The 19831-nt window shown below is 40.4% G+C and overlaps 1 protein-coding gene across 2 annotated transcripts in view; it reads right to left on the reverse strand.

The window, feature by feature from the left end:
• Positions 1–18293, reverse strand: part of LOC143893094 (AT-rich interactive domain-containing protein 6-like) — a 40524-nt gene extending 22231 nt beyond the window's left edge. Inside the window, exons 1-5 of one of the 2 annotated variants that reach the window (XM_077398049.1) lie at positions 17059–18293; positions 16931–16970; positions 16566–16618; positions 3759–3804; positions 1837–1929 (exon numbers count right to left, since the gene is read on the reverse strand). In XM_077398049.1, the coding sequence (XP_077254164.1) occupies positions 1837–1929; positions 3759–3804; positions 16566–16618; positions 16931–16970; positions 17059–17699 (873 nt within the window). In that variant the 5' untranslated portion in view covers positions 17700–18293. The remainder of the gene's footprint in view (positions 1–1836; positions 1930–3758; positions 3805–16565; positions 16619–16930; positions 16971–17058) is intronic. The other variant, XM_077398048.1, reaches the window with a different exon arrangement.
• Positions 18294–19831: the final 1538 nt, after the last annotated feature.

Consider the following 19831-nt stretch of genomic DNA (forward strand, 5'->3'; position numbering starts at 1 on the left):
GGTTGGGAATATGTTTGAGAGTTGGTGGTGAGAAAATTCGGACATGAGTGAGACTTGTTGGGAAAATTCTGTCAGAGGGGTGGAAAAGTACAATTAATAAAAAACTAGGGGTGGATTTATCACTGTCCTTAATCTAAATGTCCAAAAAGTCGAAATTGAAAATCTACAAATCCCTGTAACTTGTAACCTTGATCAACAGTGTGCTGCTCCTTGTAAGCTTAACCCACATTCACCACCCCTCTTTAATCTATTGTAACCTTGTCTCTTCCTATTCGCTTCTTGTTTCTTCCAATACACTTCCTAAGCACTTCTTGTTCACTTTCAATCACACTTCCTCTTCGCTTTCCCACTTGCTTTCTTATTGCTCCATACTTCGAAAATGCTCTTCTTCTTCCTCTCTTCCCCAACCTTGAAACCTTCAATAAATAAAAATAAAATAAAGAATTAAAAAACTCCCACACCTCTCTTCTTGCTTTCTCTCACCATCCCTAGAAGATGAGACCTCTCTTCTTGCTTTCTCTCAGATTTTGCAACCCATAGAAACCCTAGAAGGTGGAAATGTTAAAGCTCTCAAACCCCTTTTTTTCTTTTCTTTTTTCGAATTGTCTAACCCTAGCAGATCTTTCCTCTCTGCAAACCCTAATCCATTTCCTCTCTTCTCTCCTTTTCGCAGGTCTAAGAGGCGGAGAAATCGGGGTGGTAGTGGTCGTGGGGGATGAACGGCCGGAAGAGGGTTGTCGGTCTTGCTCTTCTCCTCTATCCTTGCTCTGTTCTCCCACAGAACCATAAAACAAGAAGAAGAAAAAGAGACCCCCCTTCTAACTTGGTTTATACATTAGGTCTAACCCTCATCTCAATCTAAGCCACACATTATCTCTTCTCGAAGGGTTCGGATGAACCTTCCCAACTAGAAACCTTAGAATAGACTAAAAAACCTCCTAAACCCCCATTCAATTTCTACCCTTCACTTCATTCCTTTCTTTTCTATGACCAGGATCACCTCATTACTAAAAGTGCTTATGAAATCTCTAAATTGCCCGCAAATGTTCGGTTCAGTTCTGGGTACCAGGACCCCAAACCCAGAACCGAACTGAAAACAGATGTTTCCAAATTTTGGACCCATAACCAAACCATCTATTTTCAAAACCGAACCAAAGAGGCCGGTTCGGTGTGGTTCGGTTCTTCGGGTTGGACCCGAACTATGTCCACCCCTACTATTGCAGTAGTAAAAACCTTTATGGTGGGGGTATTATTGAAGAGATGCAGTAAAAACCTTTATGGTGGGGATATTGTTGAAGAGACAAGGCCCACTCACTTACACATTGTATCTGATGTTGTTTAAGTGACTTGTGTACCTTTTGATAGGGCTCACCAGTGGATGGCTCTTATGGCATCTGTTGTAGTTTGCTTACAGAGCATATAATAAATATGACAGATTAGTTCTGGATGTGATTGAGGGAAAACCAAAATTGTAATAACTCCCAGTGAAAAGCCTCGACACCAGATTGAGCCTAGCAATGACAAAAGTCCCGGCACTTCACTACGTAGACCAACATGTTCGCCAAAAAATTTTCAGACATGACAATGTATTGCCAAACTAAGCTGAGCATATATCCACACTCTAATATTGAACGGTTGAAAATGCACATAAACATAATGTAAATGTCACGAATCGAGAAAATGTAAGGAAACTCCATATAGAGTAGGTGAAAACATACAATTCTACATTTTCAAATAATTTAAAACCAATGGATTATTTGGAAACCTCAAGGGGCATCAAGTACATACACGAAAATAAAACCAATCCTGAAGTGATGAAGAAAAAAGAAACCTCACCTGATTATCAACACTCATAGGTTCTGTGAGGGAAGTTGCAGGCACACAGAGCTCACCGCAGCGAATTTTATGTCGTTCATAATCAAGGAGTGCCTGCAGAAACATAAAAAAATCAAGGAGCAAGTGACGCAAAAACAAACATATGCAATTAAAAGATAAATAACAGCTACATAACAGAAAACTAGAGTGCTATGTAGAGAAAGAGTTCCTAAGCATGGATATGTATCTCAATGGGGAAAACATAAGTATAGCACAATTACCCAAAAGATATTGTTTGGCAAGTTACATAGGTACTTCTTACTGGGGTACTACAAAGTAATAAAAAGTTGAATTGGGAGAAAGGTCATTGTTTATGACTGATCACCACATCATATATGGTCTCGACACTCATCCTAGCTCCAGAAAGAATGTCTATGGCCACAATTAGAGAATTTCTAGTGCTGCAATCAAATATTTGGCTCAACGGTTGGCACTACACTCAAAAGGACTAACATAGTACTGACACAGTATCCAATTTGCCCCAGTTAGATTCATCCAAGATGCCGAGTTAACTCAGCTCAATGAGAATTGAATTAAGAAATGGATCCATCATTCTCAACTCAACTCAACAAAGCCTTTGTCCCAAGCTAGTTGGGGTCGGGTAAATGAATCCTTTAGAAATGGATCCATCATCCATTCAAAAAAAAAAGAAAAAGAAATGAATCCATCATTTAAAGGTCATGATATTGACCCTTACATGAAACACTATGTCACATGGATTCTCCTGAATGGATGAAGAATCCATGTCGGACATGTCTCGGATTCCAATATTTTAGGATTCACGGAGACACTTCTAGGTCTCTTCTAATTGTTTTTTTCCCTGAATGTTGCTACCACAACCTTCCAATTACTGCATGCTTTAACTTCTATCCAGGCTAATAGTAAGTTTTTTTAAAAAATTATATGAAAATAAAACACTATACTTACTCAACCTACTAAAAATTTTAATATATTATTTATTATAAATAAAATTTCTTAATTAATTGAAACATTTTGGCGAATCGAAACACTATACTTACTCAACCTTAATTTTTGAGGTTTGCCGAATCCAACACTCAATACCTTTGTCAGATTCCGACACTCGTACCTGTACCGATGCAACATAGATGATATATATATATATGAGTTAAGTGAAGCTACACATAAGTGTAGCTAACTTAGCTACACCGACGGCTTAAAATACAGTGGGCCTACATTGTTTGGGTGATCCAAACCATTCATTTGATAGGCCCTCACATTGATAGGGTGTGATCAAAAAATCAGCTCCATAGGATCATCCCAACCCTTCAAACTGTGGAGGCAAAAATGGACAGATTTGTGAAGGTTTTTACACGTCCATTTTTGCCTCCACAAATCGTAGGGTTGGGATGATCCTATGGAGCTGATTTTTTGGGCACACCCTATCTATGCGAGGGCCCATCAAATGAATGGTTTGCATCACCCAAACAATCTGGGGCCCACTGTATTTTAAGCCGTCGGTGTAGCTAAGTTAGCTGCATGTGTAGCTACACTTCTCTCTCTCTCTCTCTCTCTCTCTCTCTCTCTCTCTCTCTCTCTCTATATATATATATATATATATATATATATATATATATATATATATAGGTGAATGTGCATCCCCAGTTTCTCTTGACATAGTTAACATATAGTCAAATTTTTAGTATGCATTATTACAAAAATATGTGAGCATACTGGGCAGGAGTACAACAGAGGGTTAGAACCTTGAAAACCTGAAACAATCAGTACTCAAAGCACATGTATTCTGCTCTAGCAACACAAAAAAGTAAACCAAAGATTCCATAACAAAAATGCCTCAAAAAATTATACTGATTTAAACGAATTGTTGTAGAAGACCATGCAGAAAGTAGCAATCTAAGCCTCACCTTCTCATAGAAACATCGGAATGACCAAGAGACTGTAGTGCAGGTCCTGCATAAAAAAAAGATGTTCGATGAGAAATTAGTTACCGAAATCAAATGGAACGAGAGAAGGCCTGCAACTAGAAAAAATCATAACTGTTTAAAAGGTAACAAATATGGCACAAAATACTCAAAGCAGCAGGTATAGTACATCTTGCACAGGACATCAAGATTTGACGTACTATAAGACAGTGAACACCAAGCATTCCCGTACTTTTAAAATAGGATGATAGCTGATAAGCTATGATCTGTGGGCATGGGACATGAGTGTCACATGTTGACATGGACACTAAGCGTCAGACACGCCAACCCCCCAAAATCTAGAAACAGTGACACGAGCAGAAACAAGGCCATTCCCTTGCAGTCCTTCAATTGTTCTATGCGGGATTTCTGTTGGATCAGATATTTCGCTTTGACGGAAGCTTTTGGACCTAGCGAAAACCACTCTAAGCGTTTACGCAAGCAAGCACGAAAGGGGAAAAAAAAGAAATTTAAATATTTATATTGCAATAATTAGAGAGAGAAAAAAAATTTTAAAAAATACACAATCCAGTCCTATAGAGACAAAGAAGGAGAAAACAATCAAACATGCAGTCAAAGAAAACACATAAATATGAAATATATTGCAATGATATGAAAGGGAAAAAATAAAAAATACTCAACTCAACTCAACTAAGCCTTTGTACCAAACTAGTTGGGGTCGGCTAATGAATCCTTTAGAAAAAATTTCATCAACAAGGTGAAAGAATCTACCCGGCTCAAATTGACTAAGTCTAATCCTAACAGTAGTTGGGTCTACATGGATCATTTTCTTTCATTCTCTCCTATCCAAGGTCATGTTCTCTATTATGTTCCTAGCTATCAAGTCTTTCCTCACTGTTTCTACTCAAGTTGTTTTCAGTCTGCCCCTTCCTCTTTTAACTCCATCAACTTGGCACGAGTCACTTCTTCTCACTTGAGCACCCAATGGCCTACGTTGGATATGCCCAAACCATCTTAAGTGGTGCTCTCTCATCTTCTCCTCAATTGGTGCCACCCCCACCTTTTTGCAAATGTCTTCATTTTTAATTCTATCTAACCTTGTGTGGCCGCAAATCCATCTAAGCATTCGCATCTCCGCTACACTCATCTTATGCACATGCTGCTTCTTGGTGGCCCAACATTCAAAGATATACAACATGGCTGGCGACTGGCCTCACAGCTGTCTTATAAAACTTTCCCTCCAACTTGGTAGGTATTTCACGGTCGCACAGAACTCCTGAAGCATGCTTCCACTTCAACCAACCTACTCTTATTCTACAGTTAACATCCTCTTCAATCTCTCCTTATGTAGGATTGAACCAAGATAGGGAAAGATATCCCTCTTAGGTACGTCCTATCCACTCATATTTACTACATCCTTGCTCCGCCTCCTTACATTACTAAAGTTGCACTACATATACTTTGTCTTAGTCCTACTCAGTCTAAAACCTTTAGATTCCAAAGTAGTTCTCTATAACTCTAACTTAGCATTAACTCCTGCTTTGATTTTGTCAATTAATACTATGTCATATGCAAACAACATACACCACGACACCTCATCCTGGATACCTTCCGTAAGTTCATCCATAACAGGCGTAAAAGGAAGGGGAAAAACTCACTCGACGTGTAATTAGAGTTGATCCTTGGTGCAGTCCTATTGTAATTGGAAACTCACTAGACGTGCCATCCGTAGTAGAGATGAATTAATGAATTATTGTAATTCGATAATTCAATTACAAAGGAAAAATACATGATGCTGTCCTTTAGAAGAAGAAAGAGGAAAAACAACAGATTAGGAAAAATGAAGGGGCAATCTATTAGAGAAGAAGAAGGAAGGGAAATATGGATAATGATATTAGAAAAAAATGTAGGGGGAAAATAAAAACAGTCCAGTGAAGAAGAAGAAAGAGAAGAAAATTAAAGGGGAAACAAACGGGAGAAATAGAACTCTATTGGAGAAGACATAGGAAAGAAGAAGAATCAGAAAGAGAGCAAGGGAAAAATACTGGAAAAAAAAGGGCTCAAAATATATAAACGCAGCCCCTTAGAGGATGAAAAAGAAGAAGGAAGAAGGAAGAGAAAGAAGAAGAAGAAATACAGAAAAAAAAAATTCCTGAATAGCTTCAAGCAGAAGCAATAGCAAGAGAAGAAAATTAAAGGGGGAACAAATGGGGGAAATAGAACTCTGTTGGAGAAGACATAGGAAAGAAGAAGAATCAGAAATAGAGCAAGGGAAAAATACATGAAAAAAAAGGGGTCAAAAATATAAAAGCAGTCCATTAGAGGATGAAAAAGAAGAAGAAAGAAAGATGAAAAAATACAGAAAAAAAACACATTCCCGAATAGCTTCAAGCAGAAGCAATAGCAAGTGCCCATTAACGAAGAGCTTCAAGTAGCAGTCTGATGTAGAACCGGGAAGGGAAATAGAAGAAAGGGAAGAGAAATAGAAGAAAGGGGAGAAGAAGTGACGAAGAAGAGATGAGATGAGAAAAGAAGAGAAGGATAGAAGAAGAATAAGGGAAGAATGAGGGAAGAATAAGAAGAGAAGAAGAATAAAGAGAAGAAGAGACGAAATTAGGGGAGAAGAGGAGGAATAGAGGAAGGAAAAGAAACATGTAGAGGGGAGAAGCCAATTCAATCTTTATTCATCAAAAGTTCACAATAAAGCTGTAAAGAGGCCTATAAATAGGCAATTAACAACTTAAAAGATAGAAACCTACTAAAATAAGAATCCCTAAAAGACTAAACTTCCTAATTCTAAATAACATGGAAAATAAAAACCTAAACACTAAATAACATGGAAAATAAATACTTAGAAATCCTAATGTGCAAATATGCCACTTATTGGCCAACGATCTGCATCACAGTCTCGTACAGGTCAAGCAGTAGCATGGTTCGTCCCCTCCAATAAGCAACAAGGTACATCCCCGCAAAGAAGCAGCAGCAACAACACAGTAGAAAAAACAAAACCAATTCGCATGCAAGACAAAGCCCTGAAGGCTAAAAGCAAAATAAAATTAAATAATCAAAAGGGTTAGAGAAGTCAAATACATATTAAATATTATATTATACAACGATATGGTGGACGACTTCAATGTGAAATCAAATATAAAGAAACAACAAAGTTTCAAACTTGTCATCACTGCAGTTAAAGAGAGAATGCAGTCATTAATGTGCTATTACTACAAGCCATGTCTAAACCCATGTCGACACATGTCTACAACAATGTCAGTGTAGACAGGATCGACATGTGCCCACAACTTGGTGCAACGGGTGTCACGGATCATAGATAAGTGAAACCAATGCCAAAGCAATAAAGTAAATAAAATGATAATTTTACTGAAATAATTTAACGACCTCCCCATCATCATTTATATAACCATGTGAAGTTAGATAAGATCCTTTCTTTCTAAGGCATTCCTCTAGCAAGGACCATGGTTGACTGAGCGGGAAGGGTGTGAGAAGCAATGCAGAAAGTGGAAGTAGGAAGTGAGCACGGTTGACTGCTCTCCCATCGGCTCCCTCTTCGAGCTATACTCCGACTGTCTACTCTCCCTCTGTCAAGCAGTCATTTCCTCAGATGACTTCGGAGCGCCATGACGGCTCCAATAATCTTAGCTAGTGTCGGGCTGTTGAGACCTATCTCCTTGCTCAGGGTCGAGTTTCCTTGATTGAGCGCGGTCCTCGTCTCTCTACTAACTCGACTTGTCACAGGTGGCGCCAGAATGATGCGATGGACCGCACCTTATTATGGCAGAGTATGGCTCCCCATATAGCTCGACCGATGATGGACTTGGCGACGACCAAGAATATTTGGGATCACGCTACTCTACTTTTCTCTGGGACTGATAACCTCACTCGTATCTGTGCCACATATTCAGAGTGGATTCTATTTGAGCGTGGCGATTTATCTCTCTCTGCCCACTACAGTCGGTTCGTCCCCCTCTGCCAGCAGTTGGACGCATTTATGCCGCTCACTTTTAATCTGACCGTTCTTGCTCGTCAGAGAGACCAGCTTCAAGCGTTCCACTATCTTGAGTCCTTGGGCCCGGAGTTTTTACCTTTTCGGCAGCAGCTGGTCGGCTCGGGTTCCCTCCCCTCTCTCACCGAGATTTACTCCCGTGCACAGCAGTGCCTTCCTGCTGGGTAATCTACCACTCTGCATAGTGACGGCTCGACTCTTGCTACATATGACGACGAGGATCCCTCCGGCAAAGGCTCTGGTTCCTTTGGTCGTGGTCACGGCCATCGTGGTCATGGCCGCAGTTTAGGTGGTGGTCATGGTACAGATGGCAGTGGCCACCCATTTTGCATTCCCTGTCAGAGGGAGGACCACCGGGTAGAGACCTGCTTTGCTCTTCACCCTGAGTTATGTCCATCCAGAGCCGCTCATCTCTCTGTTTCTGACCTTCTAGAGGGCACCCCCGCTGTCTCGTCTCATGGCCTCCCAGATGATCCTTTTCACATCACCAGAGCCGAGTATGAGGAGGTCCAGCACCTTCGCCTTAGCAGCCGCCAACTCACTGCCGGTGTTACCCAGTCAGGGAGTTCGCCTGCCACCCTCCTCACTAGCTTCAGCTCCTGGATCATTGATTCTGGAGCATCCAACCATGTGACTGGTAACTCTTCATTCCTTACCTCTTTTAAGTCATTCCCTTCACAATCTCGCTCTATTACTCTTGCCAATGGGACTAAAGCCCCCATCTCTGGTTTTGGTATTCTTTCACCCCATGAGGATCTTACCTTATCTTCGATCTTGTGTGTTCCTACATCTCCCCTTAACTTGTTATTTGTTAGTCAGCTTACTAAAACACTTAATTGTTAGGTCGCATTTTTTCCATCTTACTTTTTATTTCAAGATCTCACGATCAAGGCGACAATTGGATCAGGTCGTGAGCTGGACAGCCTCTATCACCTTCAGTGTCATTCATCTCCCACCAATTTGCGTAGCTCTGTCGATGCCTATTAGTGGCATTGTCGTCTTGGTTATCCTTCTCTCCAGAGACTCTAGCAAACCTCCATTGTCTCCTCTATCCTACAACCATTTCAGTGCGAGTCCTGTGAACTTGGGAAACACCATAGTATGTCATTCCCTTCTAGGCTTGTTAGTAGAGCTTTGAGACCCTTTGATTTGGTCATTTCTGATGTGTGGGGTCCCTCGAGGACCAAGTCGTTTTTTGGATATTCAGATTTCATTGTATTCTGGATGATTTTTCTCGAATGACATAGGTGTATTTACTTAAAAATCGATATCAAGTCTTTACTGCTTTTCGCACATTTTATACTGAAATTACTAATCAATATGAATTCCCTCTAACTGTTCGAGAACGGATAATGCAAGAAGATATTTTTCCACGACGAATGGGTTTCAGGAATTCTTAGCCACTCATGGCATCGTTCATCAATCCTCTTGTGCATACACCTCCTCAACAAAATGGAGTGGCCAAGAGGAAGTTGCGCTATCTTCTTGACATGGCTCGCACATTACTGATGTGTGGGGTCCCTCAAGGACCAAGTCGTTTTTTGGATATACAGATTTCATTGTCTTTCTGGATGATTTTTCTCGAATGACATAGGTGTATTTACTTAAAAATCGATATCAAGTCTTTACTGCTTTTCGCACATTTTATACTGAAATTACTAATCAATATGAATTCCCTCTAAGTGTTCGAGAATGGATAATGCAAGAAGATATTTTTCCACGACGAATGGGTTTCAGGAATTCTTAGCCACTTATGGCATCGTTCATCAATCCTCTTGTGCATACACCTCCTCAACAAAATGGTGTGGCCAAGAGGAAGTTACGCTATCTTCTTGACATGGCTCGCACATTACTCTTTCAAATGCATGTTCCTAAAGTGTATTGGAGCGATGCCATCCTCACCTCATGCTTCCTTGCTAGCCGTCTTCCCTCTTCTGTCCTAGAAAACAAATCTCCCTTCTTGGTTCTACAACCCTAGGGAGAACCCTTTCCTGTTACCCATGGGTGTTTGGGTGTGTTTGCTTTGTCCATAACCTGGGTCCAGGTTTGGACAAATTAAACCCACGTGCAGAAAAGTGTGTTTTCCTGAGGTACTCTCGTACTAAAAAAGGCTACAAGTGTTACAATCCTAGACTTAGTCAGATCTTTGTCTTCGTCGATGTCACCTTCTTTGAATCTGTCTCGTATTTTACTAGCCCTGCTCCTCCCGCCTCTGAGTCCCTGATTCCTCTTCCTCTTCCTGTTCTCCCTGACCGAATCCCTCCTCTACTCCCCCCACTTGCACTCCTCTAGTGCATCACGTACACGGTCCCGTACTACAGCTCATCCAATATCATCTCATGTCTCTTATGATCATCTTGCACTTACTTTTCGCAGCTTTGTGTCGTCATTGTCTTCTATTTCCTTGCTAAGTCCTTGCAGGAGGCTCTTGATCACCCTTGGTGGCGTGCTGCTATGGATGATGAGATGACCGCGAGAATCACGCTTGGGATATAGTGTCTCCTCCACCAGGTGCCCATTCTGTTGGTTGCAGGTGGATTTATACCATCAAATACCTTCCTGATGGAAGGTTGGTTGCAAAAGGCTACACTCAAACATATGGAATCAATTATACCGTGACCTTTTCTCATGTTGCCAGAATCCCATATGTGCGTGTTTCTTATATCTTTGGCAGTTAACTATGGGTGGTCATTATACCAGCTCGACGTCAAAAATGCTTTCCTCCATGGTGATCTGGTGCAGGAGGTTTGTATGGAGCAACCTCCTGGGTATGTTGCTCAAGGGGAGTTGAACACCTCAGTTCGCCGCCTTGGCAAGTCATTGTATGCCCTAAAACAGTCCCCACTAGCTTGGTTTGGGAATATGATATGAAGCAGTCATTGTATGGCCTAAAACAGTCCCCTCATGAGATATGATATGAAGCAATGTGCGGCTGATCACTCTGTGTAGCCATAAGTCAGACGCTGGTCATATTCTTCTCATAGTTTATGTGGAAGACATTATCATTATAGGGAGTGACTCATGTGGCATACAAAGATTGAAAACCTTTCTCCAAAAAGAATTCTCCACAAAGGATCTTGGTCGCCTTCGATACTTCTCAGGGATTGAGAAATCCTACTCGGGTACATCTCTCTCTCTCTCTCTCTCTCTCTCAGAGGAAATGTGTGTTGGACCTCCTAGATGAGACTAGGTCCTTGGGAATAAGACCAACTTCGACGCCCATGGATTCAAATACAAAACTTCTTCCTGAAGATGATGATTTATTAGAGGACCCTGGTAGATATAGAAGACTTGTTGGGAAGCTCATATATCTCAATGTTACTCGCCCTGATATTTCATATGTTGTGGGGGTTGTTAGTCAGTTCATGTGTCATCCTCGTACACCACACTGGGCAGCAATGATTCAGATTCTTCGATACTTGAAAAGTGCTTCAGGGAAAGGGCTACTTTTCAAGAAACATAGCCATATCAAGTTGGAAGCCTTTTGTGATGCTGACTGGACTAGGTCACCAGCTGACAGGAGATCTACTACTGGCTATTGCACCTTTGTTGGGGGTAACTTAGTATCCTGGCGCAGCAAGAAACAAAATGTAGTTTCCAAGTCTAGTGCTGAAGCAGAATATAGAGTTATGTCACATACCTGTAGTGAGCTTATCTGGCTGTGCTCTCTCCTCTCTGAGATTGGATTCTCTTCATCTTCTCCGGCCCAGTTGTATTGTGACAACAAATTTGCTATCAACATTGCAAACAATCCAGTGTTTCATGAGCGTACCAAGCACATCGAGGTAGATTGTCATTTCATCCATCACGGGATCCAGCAGGGTAACCTATGCACTATCTTCACTCAATCCACAAATCAGCTAGCTGATACCTTTACCAAACCCTTGAGTAAAGCAAAGTTCAATGACATTTGTAACAAGCTAGGAATGAACAATATTTACATTCCAGCTTGAGGGGGAGTGTTAGAAGTATGTTTTGTATGTGTGAATTGCCAAAAGGGCATAGTGGTCATTGTATGTTTTTCTCTCTTTACAAAAATACTTGAGTGGGGGGTAGAGCCTCAACTCATTCTCTTCTCTCATTCCTTTGCCTCTCAACATTGATGAAGACAAAAATTTCCCTATTGACTCATCCTTTACTGAACTCGATTCTGGTTGGACTGTTCTCTCCACTCTTAGCGAGCTACTCTTTTTTCGAATGGCTAGCCAGCTACTTCTTATGCATAAGAAAGCAAATACTGTCATTAGGGGTGTTCATTATTCCGTGGTAACCGACCGAACCGAATTATTTTTCGGTTTCGATTTCGGTTATTTATTATTTCAGTTCGGTTTCGGTTTCGAAATGATATGTTCTTCGGTTATCGGTTTCGGTTTCGGTTCAGACCACAGTATTTTCGGTCTAACCGATTAACCGAATTGTAATTTTTTTGTTCTTCAAAAATCGCTTTTCGGTTTTCATATTCGGTTGTATAACCCCTCGTTTTGTTGCTTTGGACAGCACCCCACAATTAGAAATTTATAATAAAATACTAAAAGACAACCCACGATTAGAAATTTATAATAAAATACTAAAAGACAACCCTGACAAAGAGACAAGTCACACAAAGTCGATTCTAATTTCTGAACTTCTCATTTCTCAACTCCCACTCTCAACAAACTGCAAACCTAGGGTTTCTTTCTTCATTTCTTGATTCTCACTCAACGGCGACGCCATCGACGAACGATGCCATCCAGAAAGTCACCGACGCAGCGACGAGTCTACTACTCTCTCGAGTCTCTCGCTGACTCACTCTCTCACACAGACACACGGCATGAGTCTTATTCTCTCTCGAGTCAAATTTTTTGTGGGGGTTTTGCAAGTTCCAACTCCGGCTCCAAGTCTCCAACTCCGGCCAAGACTCAGAGTGATTTATGGTTTGTGATTTTAGCCTTTTAGTTTTAGGGTTTGTATGCATTTTAGGGTTTTGGATGTGGATTGATATTTAGGGGCCGTTTGGATACGCGGATTTTAGAATCCAGGTTTTTAGTTTGAAAACAGTGTAAAAGAGGGTTAACAATCAAGCTGTTGTACGCTGTCCTGGCAGTGTTCCTTGGATTTTAAGTAAGAAAACCAGGTTTTAGGAATCTCAGGATGGGGGAGAGGTTTCTAAAACCTAGTTTTCTTACTTAAAATCCAAGAAACGCTGTCAAGACAGCATACAGCAGCTTGATCATGAACCATCTTTTGCACTGTTTTCAAACTAAAAACCTGGATTCTAAAATCCGCGTATCCAAATGGCCCCTTAGTGTTTTGGTTTTGATGAGTTGGTGTGCACTCATTCGGTTATAACCGATTAACTGAACTAAAAATTCGGTTTCAGTTCGGTTCGGCTATAAACAATTTCGGTTACAGTTTCGGTTATCAGATTAAGCTAACCGAATTTAATATGGATAGTAATTTTCGGGTAATTCGGTTTGGTTATAACCTAATGAACACTCCTAATTGTCATGATCAATAAGGGGTTGCCAAGGAAAGTATACAAAATGGACAATATACGTGTCGATCATCTCTATTGACATTATACTTCCTATTAGAGTTTTTTCTCTTGGTTCTTCTAGACGGATATAGCATTTGATGCTCTTTTGTTCTTAGAATTTGTCATCCAGTTAACTTGTGTGATGGTTGGAGATTTGCATGCTCATATATAGCCCCACTACTGACTCCTTAATTGGAGGAGCTGCAAGAAGCTTGCAAGAAGTTCACCATGACCACTTCTGACAAGAAGCTTAGAAACTTTTTCACCCTCAAGCATTTCCTCCCTTAAGCAAGTTGGTAAATCAAAGAATGGCATGTTTCAGCTCTCTATTGCGTCAGGACTGACCACAGAAGCAGGAACCTTCCTCATGGGTGCCGCTCCCATGTCAAAACTGCAACTCAGCGCTCCTTAGGAAGGGAACCTCTCCCATGGCTCTCCCGAAGAGACGGGAACCTCTCCCATGGCGCTCCCGAAGAGACGGGAACCGCTCCCATGGCGCTCCCAACCTGCTCCTATTTTACATCATCAGTCCAACTATCACCAACTTCCTTGTATCAAACTCCTCCAACCCTTCGAAGTACTTCATTAGAGCAAGCACAAAAGCATCTTCAGTAGGCACAAGGAAAGATGGCACAAAAACGAAGATTGTTAGAAATCACTACTTTTTATCTACTTAAAATTTGAAAGATATATGTGAAGATAGTTAGAAATTACTATTTTTTATGTACTTGATTTTGAAAAACATATAAAGAAAATATTACATAAATGCTCCCACGACGCTCCCAACCTTAGACTCTTCTTGACCCCCACATTTCCCCACCCCCGCCCCCGCTCCATGCTTCTAAGGTACTGACAGACAGACTATCGGTTCCAACAGCTCGACAAAGCCTCATCCGTATTCGACATGTCACCGGACCGTTTGACTGCCCACATCATCACTTCAACCGTGGGTTACATGGACACTCATTATCACTCACCTATTCAGTGTCACACATATGATCCTCTCGCCATCGTTCTGATTTTTGGCATTCTTGATTCCTAGCACAACTCCCTCTCATCACCAGTGCTCAATGGAACATGTCACCGGACCGTTTGACTGCCCACATCATCACTTCAACCGTGGGTTACATGGACACTCATTATCGCTCACCTAATCAGTGTCACACATATGATCCTCTTGCCATCGTTCTGATTTTTGGCATTCTTGATGCCTAGCACAACTCCCTCTCATCATCAGTGCTCAATGGAACCCCAAAACACCGCCACACACATCCAGTCTGCTGTGACCACACCCTCATCGTTGGATTATTCACACCAAGGGACCACACAATTAGATATGCCGCATCCCATTTCCGACAAGCCTGTCACCGAGTAGATCTGACCGTTCCTTACCCCAAACACGTTTCAATTAGAGGTGAGTTGGGAGAAAGCAGACTAGCCGAGGAGCTAGTGAGACGATGGGCGAGATAGAGAAGGGATAGCCTTTTCGCCATGGCTGCTTGCTGTAAAAGTCAGTAAGAGGGGGCAAAAGGGGTAAAAGGAGGGTGGATTTAGCACAGCCCTAGATTTAGTGTTAAATTAGGTTTCAAAATTACCATCAGACTAAGTTTTGGAGAAAGATTCACATGCTTCTTCTTTTTTTGTATTTTTTGAATGGTAAAGATTCACATGTTTATTCAAAATTTAAAATGATTTTTTAACTGTTTAGATGATGCAGGACAATCGAAGGAAGGATTGACACTTCGCTCTAATACCAAAACTGATCTCGGACGATCGGAGGACGGACTGATACTTTCCTCTCATACCAAATTTGATGCAAGACTATCGAAGAAAGGACGATAGGAAGAGCTAATAAATCGATTGTGGTGTAGAATGTAGGGGTAGAGAATAGGACAAAACGAAAGGGGCATGGTGAGGGTTTGAATGATGTTTTTAAGGTTGAGAATTTTTTCAATGGGCATTTTAGGAGTTCTAGATAAATGATAGGTGTAAAATAATGAAAGGGGGAGTTGGGAACCCCCTCCCCCCTCCTCTCAAAAAAAAAAAAGAAACACGAAAGAGATAGATGAGAATGTTGGAACCTTATCAACCAAAACCCAGGGCATGACCACAAGGGGTTCCTAGGCATCGCACCTTAGGGAAGATCAAGGAATCGCACATTTGCAAAGAGCAGACATCACATCCACATAAGAGGAAAAACTTCAAATCTTCTTCACTCATCATTGTTTTCAATGTGGCTGAAAGAAAAGTGCCCATAGGCTACAAACATATAAGAAAAGAAAAAGAAACATGAACTTCTAAAACCCTACACAAAAACCTAACACTTTTGGATTAAAATACCTTGTAATGACTTAAAAACTTGCTGCCCACTTAAAATTCCCGTAATACAAGTGTGGGGCCTATTGAAACCCACATAACTCAAAGAAAACAAGTGATAATGGTGAGAAAAGACCATGGTACCCCTCCTATAACTTAAGAGACTTAAAAGACACTTAAAAATTAAAATATGGGTCCTAAGATGTCCCATATCATTAGATACACTCTTTGAGATGGTATTTAAAAGGGATAATAGTTAAAAAAAATTATCAAAGCTTTGGCATTACCGAAAGGGTCAAACACTCCTTAAAAGAAAAGAAAAAAAGTCACTTAGCTTCCGAAGCTAGAGAGCATTAGATAGCTACGAGAACTCAGATGTACAACCCTTTAAAGACCTCGAAGACTATTTATTAAAAGAGAGAATTAAAATGACTTAGTGTATTTTAAATCTTTTACTAGTTTTCATAAGTTTTGACATAATATTAATTTTGTACGCTTGATCATGGAAAAATATAAGGTGATCACAAATACAACTCCATAAGTTTGATGCATAGACTATAGTGCTTCAGGAATCTTATTTCACAGACCATTTCCAAAAACAGACTATAACAACATGATCCAAAAAAATGTTCATCATGGTTCTTTCTGAATTCATCATATTGGATATCAACTAAAGGACCTCTCTAAGAAGAACCCAAAAGTCAGTTATTTCAACTACATCGAATGATCTTTCGATATCATGAGTCATTCAACATGGGTAACATATTCAAGTAAATAGCGAACTAATTTGATCCCATTCTACCAACACAGAAAAAAGGGGCACATCAATCCAATATTGCAATCACATTAGATATAGAAGCCATGAAGGTAGCACATGTGCGTGGAAAGCAGTAAAGATATTTGAAACAAAAGAAAAGATCCCAATGAAATATCTTACTTTGGGGGCTTGAAAGACTCCCCCACTTGTCGCCACAATTTACATGAGGTCACCTGCGGAAATTTAGACATGCCAAAGGGCAATAAAATCGGCAAAAGCCTTGCATTTTTTTTACCAATGAAAGCCTTAAAATTGTTACCCTAAACATTGAAAATTCAGGCCAAGAATTTTAAAATCGGAAAAAAAAAAACAAAAAAATGTATAGTTGAGTGAGCATCAACTTAAACTTGGTGCTCATCATCAAGTCCAAGTTGTCTTCGAGTTTTTGAAGCCTTGATATCTACTCATAACCAGTACATCATAGATAGCAATTGATGTCACATGGAAGATTATCATTAAGATTAAATAAAGTATAACATACATACCTGGTCATAACCACCCAATCTAATCACAGCTCTCCATAATCTTTGCCCATAAAATAAAGAAAAGTTCAGCCCAGGCTCAATTTCCTTTAACTTAAATTTGAAAAACAAGCAAATGCAAACAAACCTACTTGAGGCAATTCAATCCCTCGCCGTAAAACTTCGGTGGCTTGAACTCCATGCTCCTCTCCCTGAAGAAATTCTCGACTTCCTTCATGAATGCAGCTTGCTCCACCTCAGTCCCAGATTCATCACCTTCAATCCATTGTTGTTCCAGAGGAAATGACTGATTCGAACCCTCTGTGTTAACTGGGCACTCGTCGCCCAGCGTCTCCTGTTTCAATGACGCCTCCTTAAAGCAATCATCTTCAGATTGAACTACCACCACCCCATCCATCCCATCTTTCGTCTCCGTAGTTTCTTCAAACCCATTCTCGTTTTCGGACTTTAATTCTGAAATTCCGTTGCAAGTAGCATCATGTTCCATCTCATTTGCAGGATCCATATGTGACTCTTCATAATCCGTAATTTCCAACAACCCATCACCATCACCAGTCTGCACTGTTGAATTGGGTTCTGGAATTGGTTCAACAAAACCAGGGTCGTCGCTAAAATGAGCCTCTACAAGCAATTGAGAGCCATTCTCATCCGATTGTCCGCATTCTATAGGGTTTTCACTAGGTCTTTGAACACCTTCTACCTCATCATCAACGGGATCGGAGCCTTCTAATGAGTCTGCCTCCAATTCCTCATTATCCTTTGGTTCGCTCATTTTGATTCCTAAAGCCCTCTCTACTCTCCAAAAATCCAACAGAGAACCCCTAAAAAGTTTTTCTTAGTGTCTTTAAGAAATATATAATTTATGAAAAGCACATGAACCTGTTTTGTTCTTCATCTTAAAAAAATAAGCAGATGCAGTTCGAAGCAGAACCTAATTTTTATCCCTTTTTCTTTCGTATTCGCGTCGGTAACTCAATTTCCCTTCAATCAGGAAAAAAACACCCAGATTTTCTCGATGGTGAACAGATAACGGTCTACAGTTTCTAGAACAACGCTGTTTCGTTACCAAAAAACAAGCAATCAATGCAAAGAGCTGAGACCTTGATTTCAGATGCTAAAATCCAGGGTTTCGTATGTTTGTAAATTGGTTCGAGGATCATATATTGAGTTGGAACAGAGCGAGAAATCGGGATAGGACTTGCCTGGTATGGAGGTATTCCTCAGTGGTTATAGAAGAGCTTTAGAAGATCGAAGCGAGGGAGCTCTAATGGCGTTCTAGGGCTTCGCGTAGAGCGTCTGAGAAAAACCCTAATCCTCACTCGGTCGTGTACAGGGGAAAAAACGTGCGTACTGTACCCAAGAACGGGTTAGAATTTCTAAATAAAGACGGAAGTAAAACGAGAGCCGCTATGAAGACACGCTAGCGTCATGGACTCCCTGACAGTTGTACATGTTCTGCCATATATTTTAGGTCCACTTTTATGACAAAAGTACCCCTAGATTTTAGTAAAATAAGAAATATAGACCAATTTGGTACACTTGGCAAAATAAGAAATACACTTGGCGGATTTTCCATATCACTTTCCTATTAAGACGGAAGGGCCCACTGTCTCCATGTCCTAGATATAGACAATTGATTGAATGGCCTAAGACTGTTCTATAAGTAATTTCAATTCCATCTAGATCCTTCGCTTTAGGCCATGTTTGGCAACCATTAAATACTTTTTTTTCCAAGGATTTTTAGCTTATCAAGTGGTGAGAGAGGGATAGAAAGTAAGGTTGACCTGGGTTGGGTTTAGAAATCATGAGCCTTGGGTTGGGTCGAGTTTTAGGTTGAAAATCCGGACCTAATCTTGGGTAGTGTTGGGTTTAAAGAAAAAAACCTAAAACCTAACCTGACTCGTACAAGTATACGATGACTCTCTTAAATATACTGACAAATTATATTCCAATATGTGGATACAATTTGTTTCATTGAGGTGATTATGTTTGTGAAGTGAAAAAATAGCTTCCTTCTTAATTTTATGCACTTAATGAAATAAATTTTGGCCATGTTTGGCAGGTGTAAATTTAGGCCATGTTTAGCAGCTTCCTTCTTAATTTTTTTTCCATGATAATTTTTTTTTTCCACGAAAGAAAATGATCCACGTAGAAGAACCCATCTAGATCCAAGATTAGAGTCGAATAAATTCCTTTCACCTTCTTCATGAATTTTTTTTAAAGAATTCATTTAGCTGACCTCAACTAGTTTGGGACAAAGGCTTTGTTGGGCAGGGCTGAGTTGAGTTGAGATGAGTTAATAAATTATTGTCTCCAAGTGGTGAGCGAGGGGCAGGAGAGGTGGGACAAGGAGAGCTTCTTAGAACAAATTGAATCGAAGTAGCTAAATATCAGGAAATAGTCGATCTTATTTTGAGTAGAGTTTTTTGTTTCTTGATTGTTAGTCCTTCTTGCCACTTGACCCAACCTGCCTCTCTCATCACTTGGAGACACTACTTTTTTCGTGAAAAAAAGTTCATGGCAGCCAAACGTGCATTAGAGATTTTTGGTGTGGAAATTTGTTTTCTTTATACTACGATTGAAATTAGTCAATATCCTACGCGAAAAATTTAAGCCCGACCCGACCCAAGAAACTATCTTGGGTAGGATCGGGTTTAGTCGGGTTTCCATAAAAAAAATACTAGACCACCCAACCAGACCCACGATCATTTCTTGGTAGGTAGGTGTAGACACCCCATTTTTACCAAGCCCTAAAAACACAAAAAAAAAAAAAAAAATCCTCAAGCAACTGGGCCCGGATAAGTCCTTGAGTGCAAAAAACCTTATAAATTAGCAACTTAAGGCTCCATGTTAAGTCTTGGATAGTTCGAGACCGTAGGTGGGCCCCATGAAGTTTCATCGAAA

Source organism: Tasmannia lanceolata, unplaced genomic scaffold, assembly GCF_043159265.1.
Source record: "Tasmannia lanceolata isolate RefF3 unplaced genomic scaffold, GAP_Taslan_0.1 ptg000015l, whole genome shotgun sequence".
Taxonomy (NCBI): domain Eukaryota; kingdom Viridiplantae; phylum Streptophyta; class Magnoliopsida; order Canellales; family Winteraceae; genus Tasmannia; species Tasmannia lanceolata.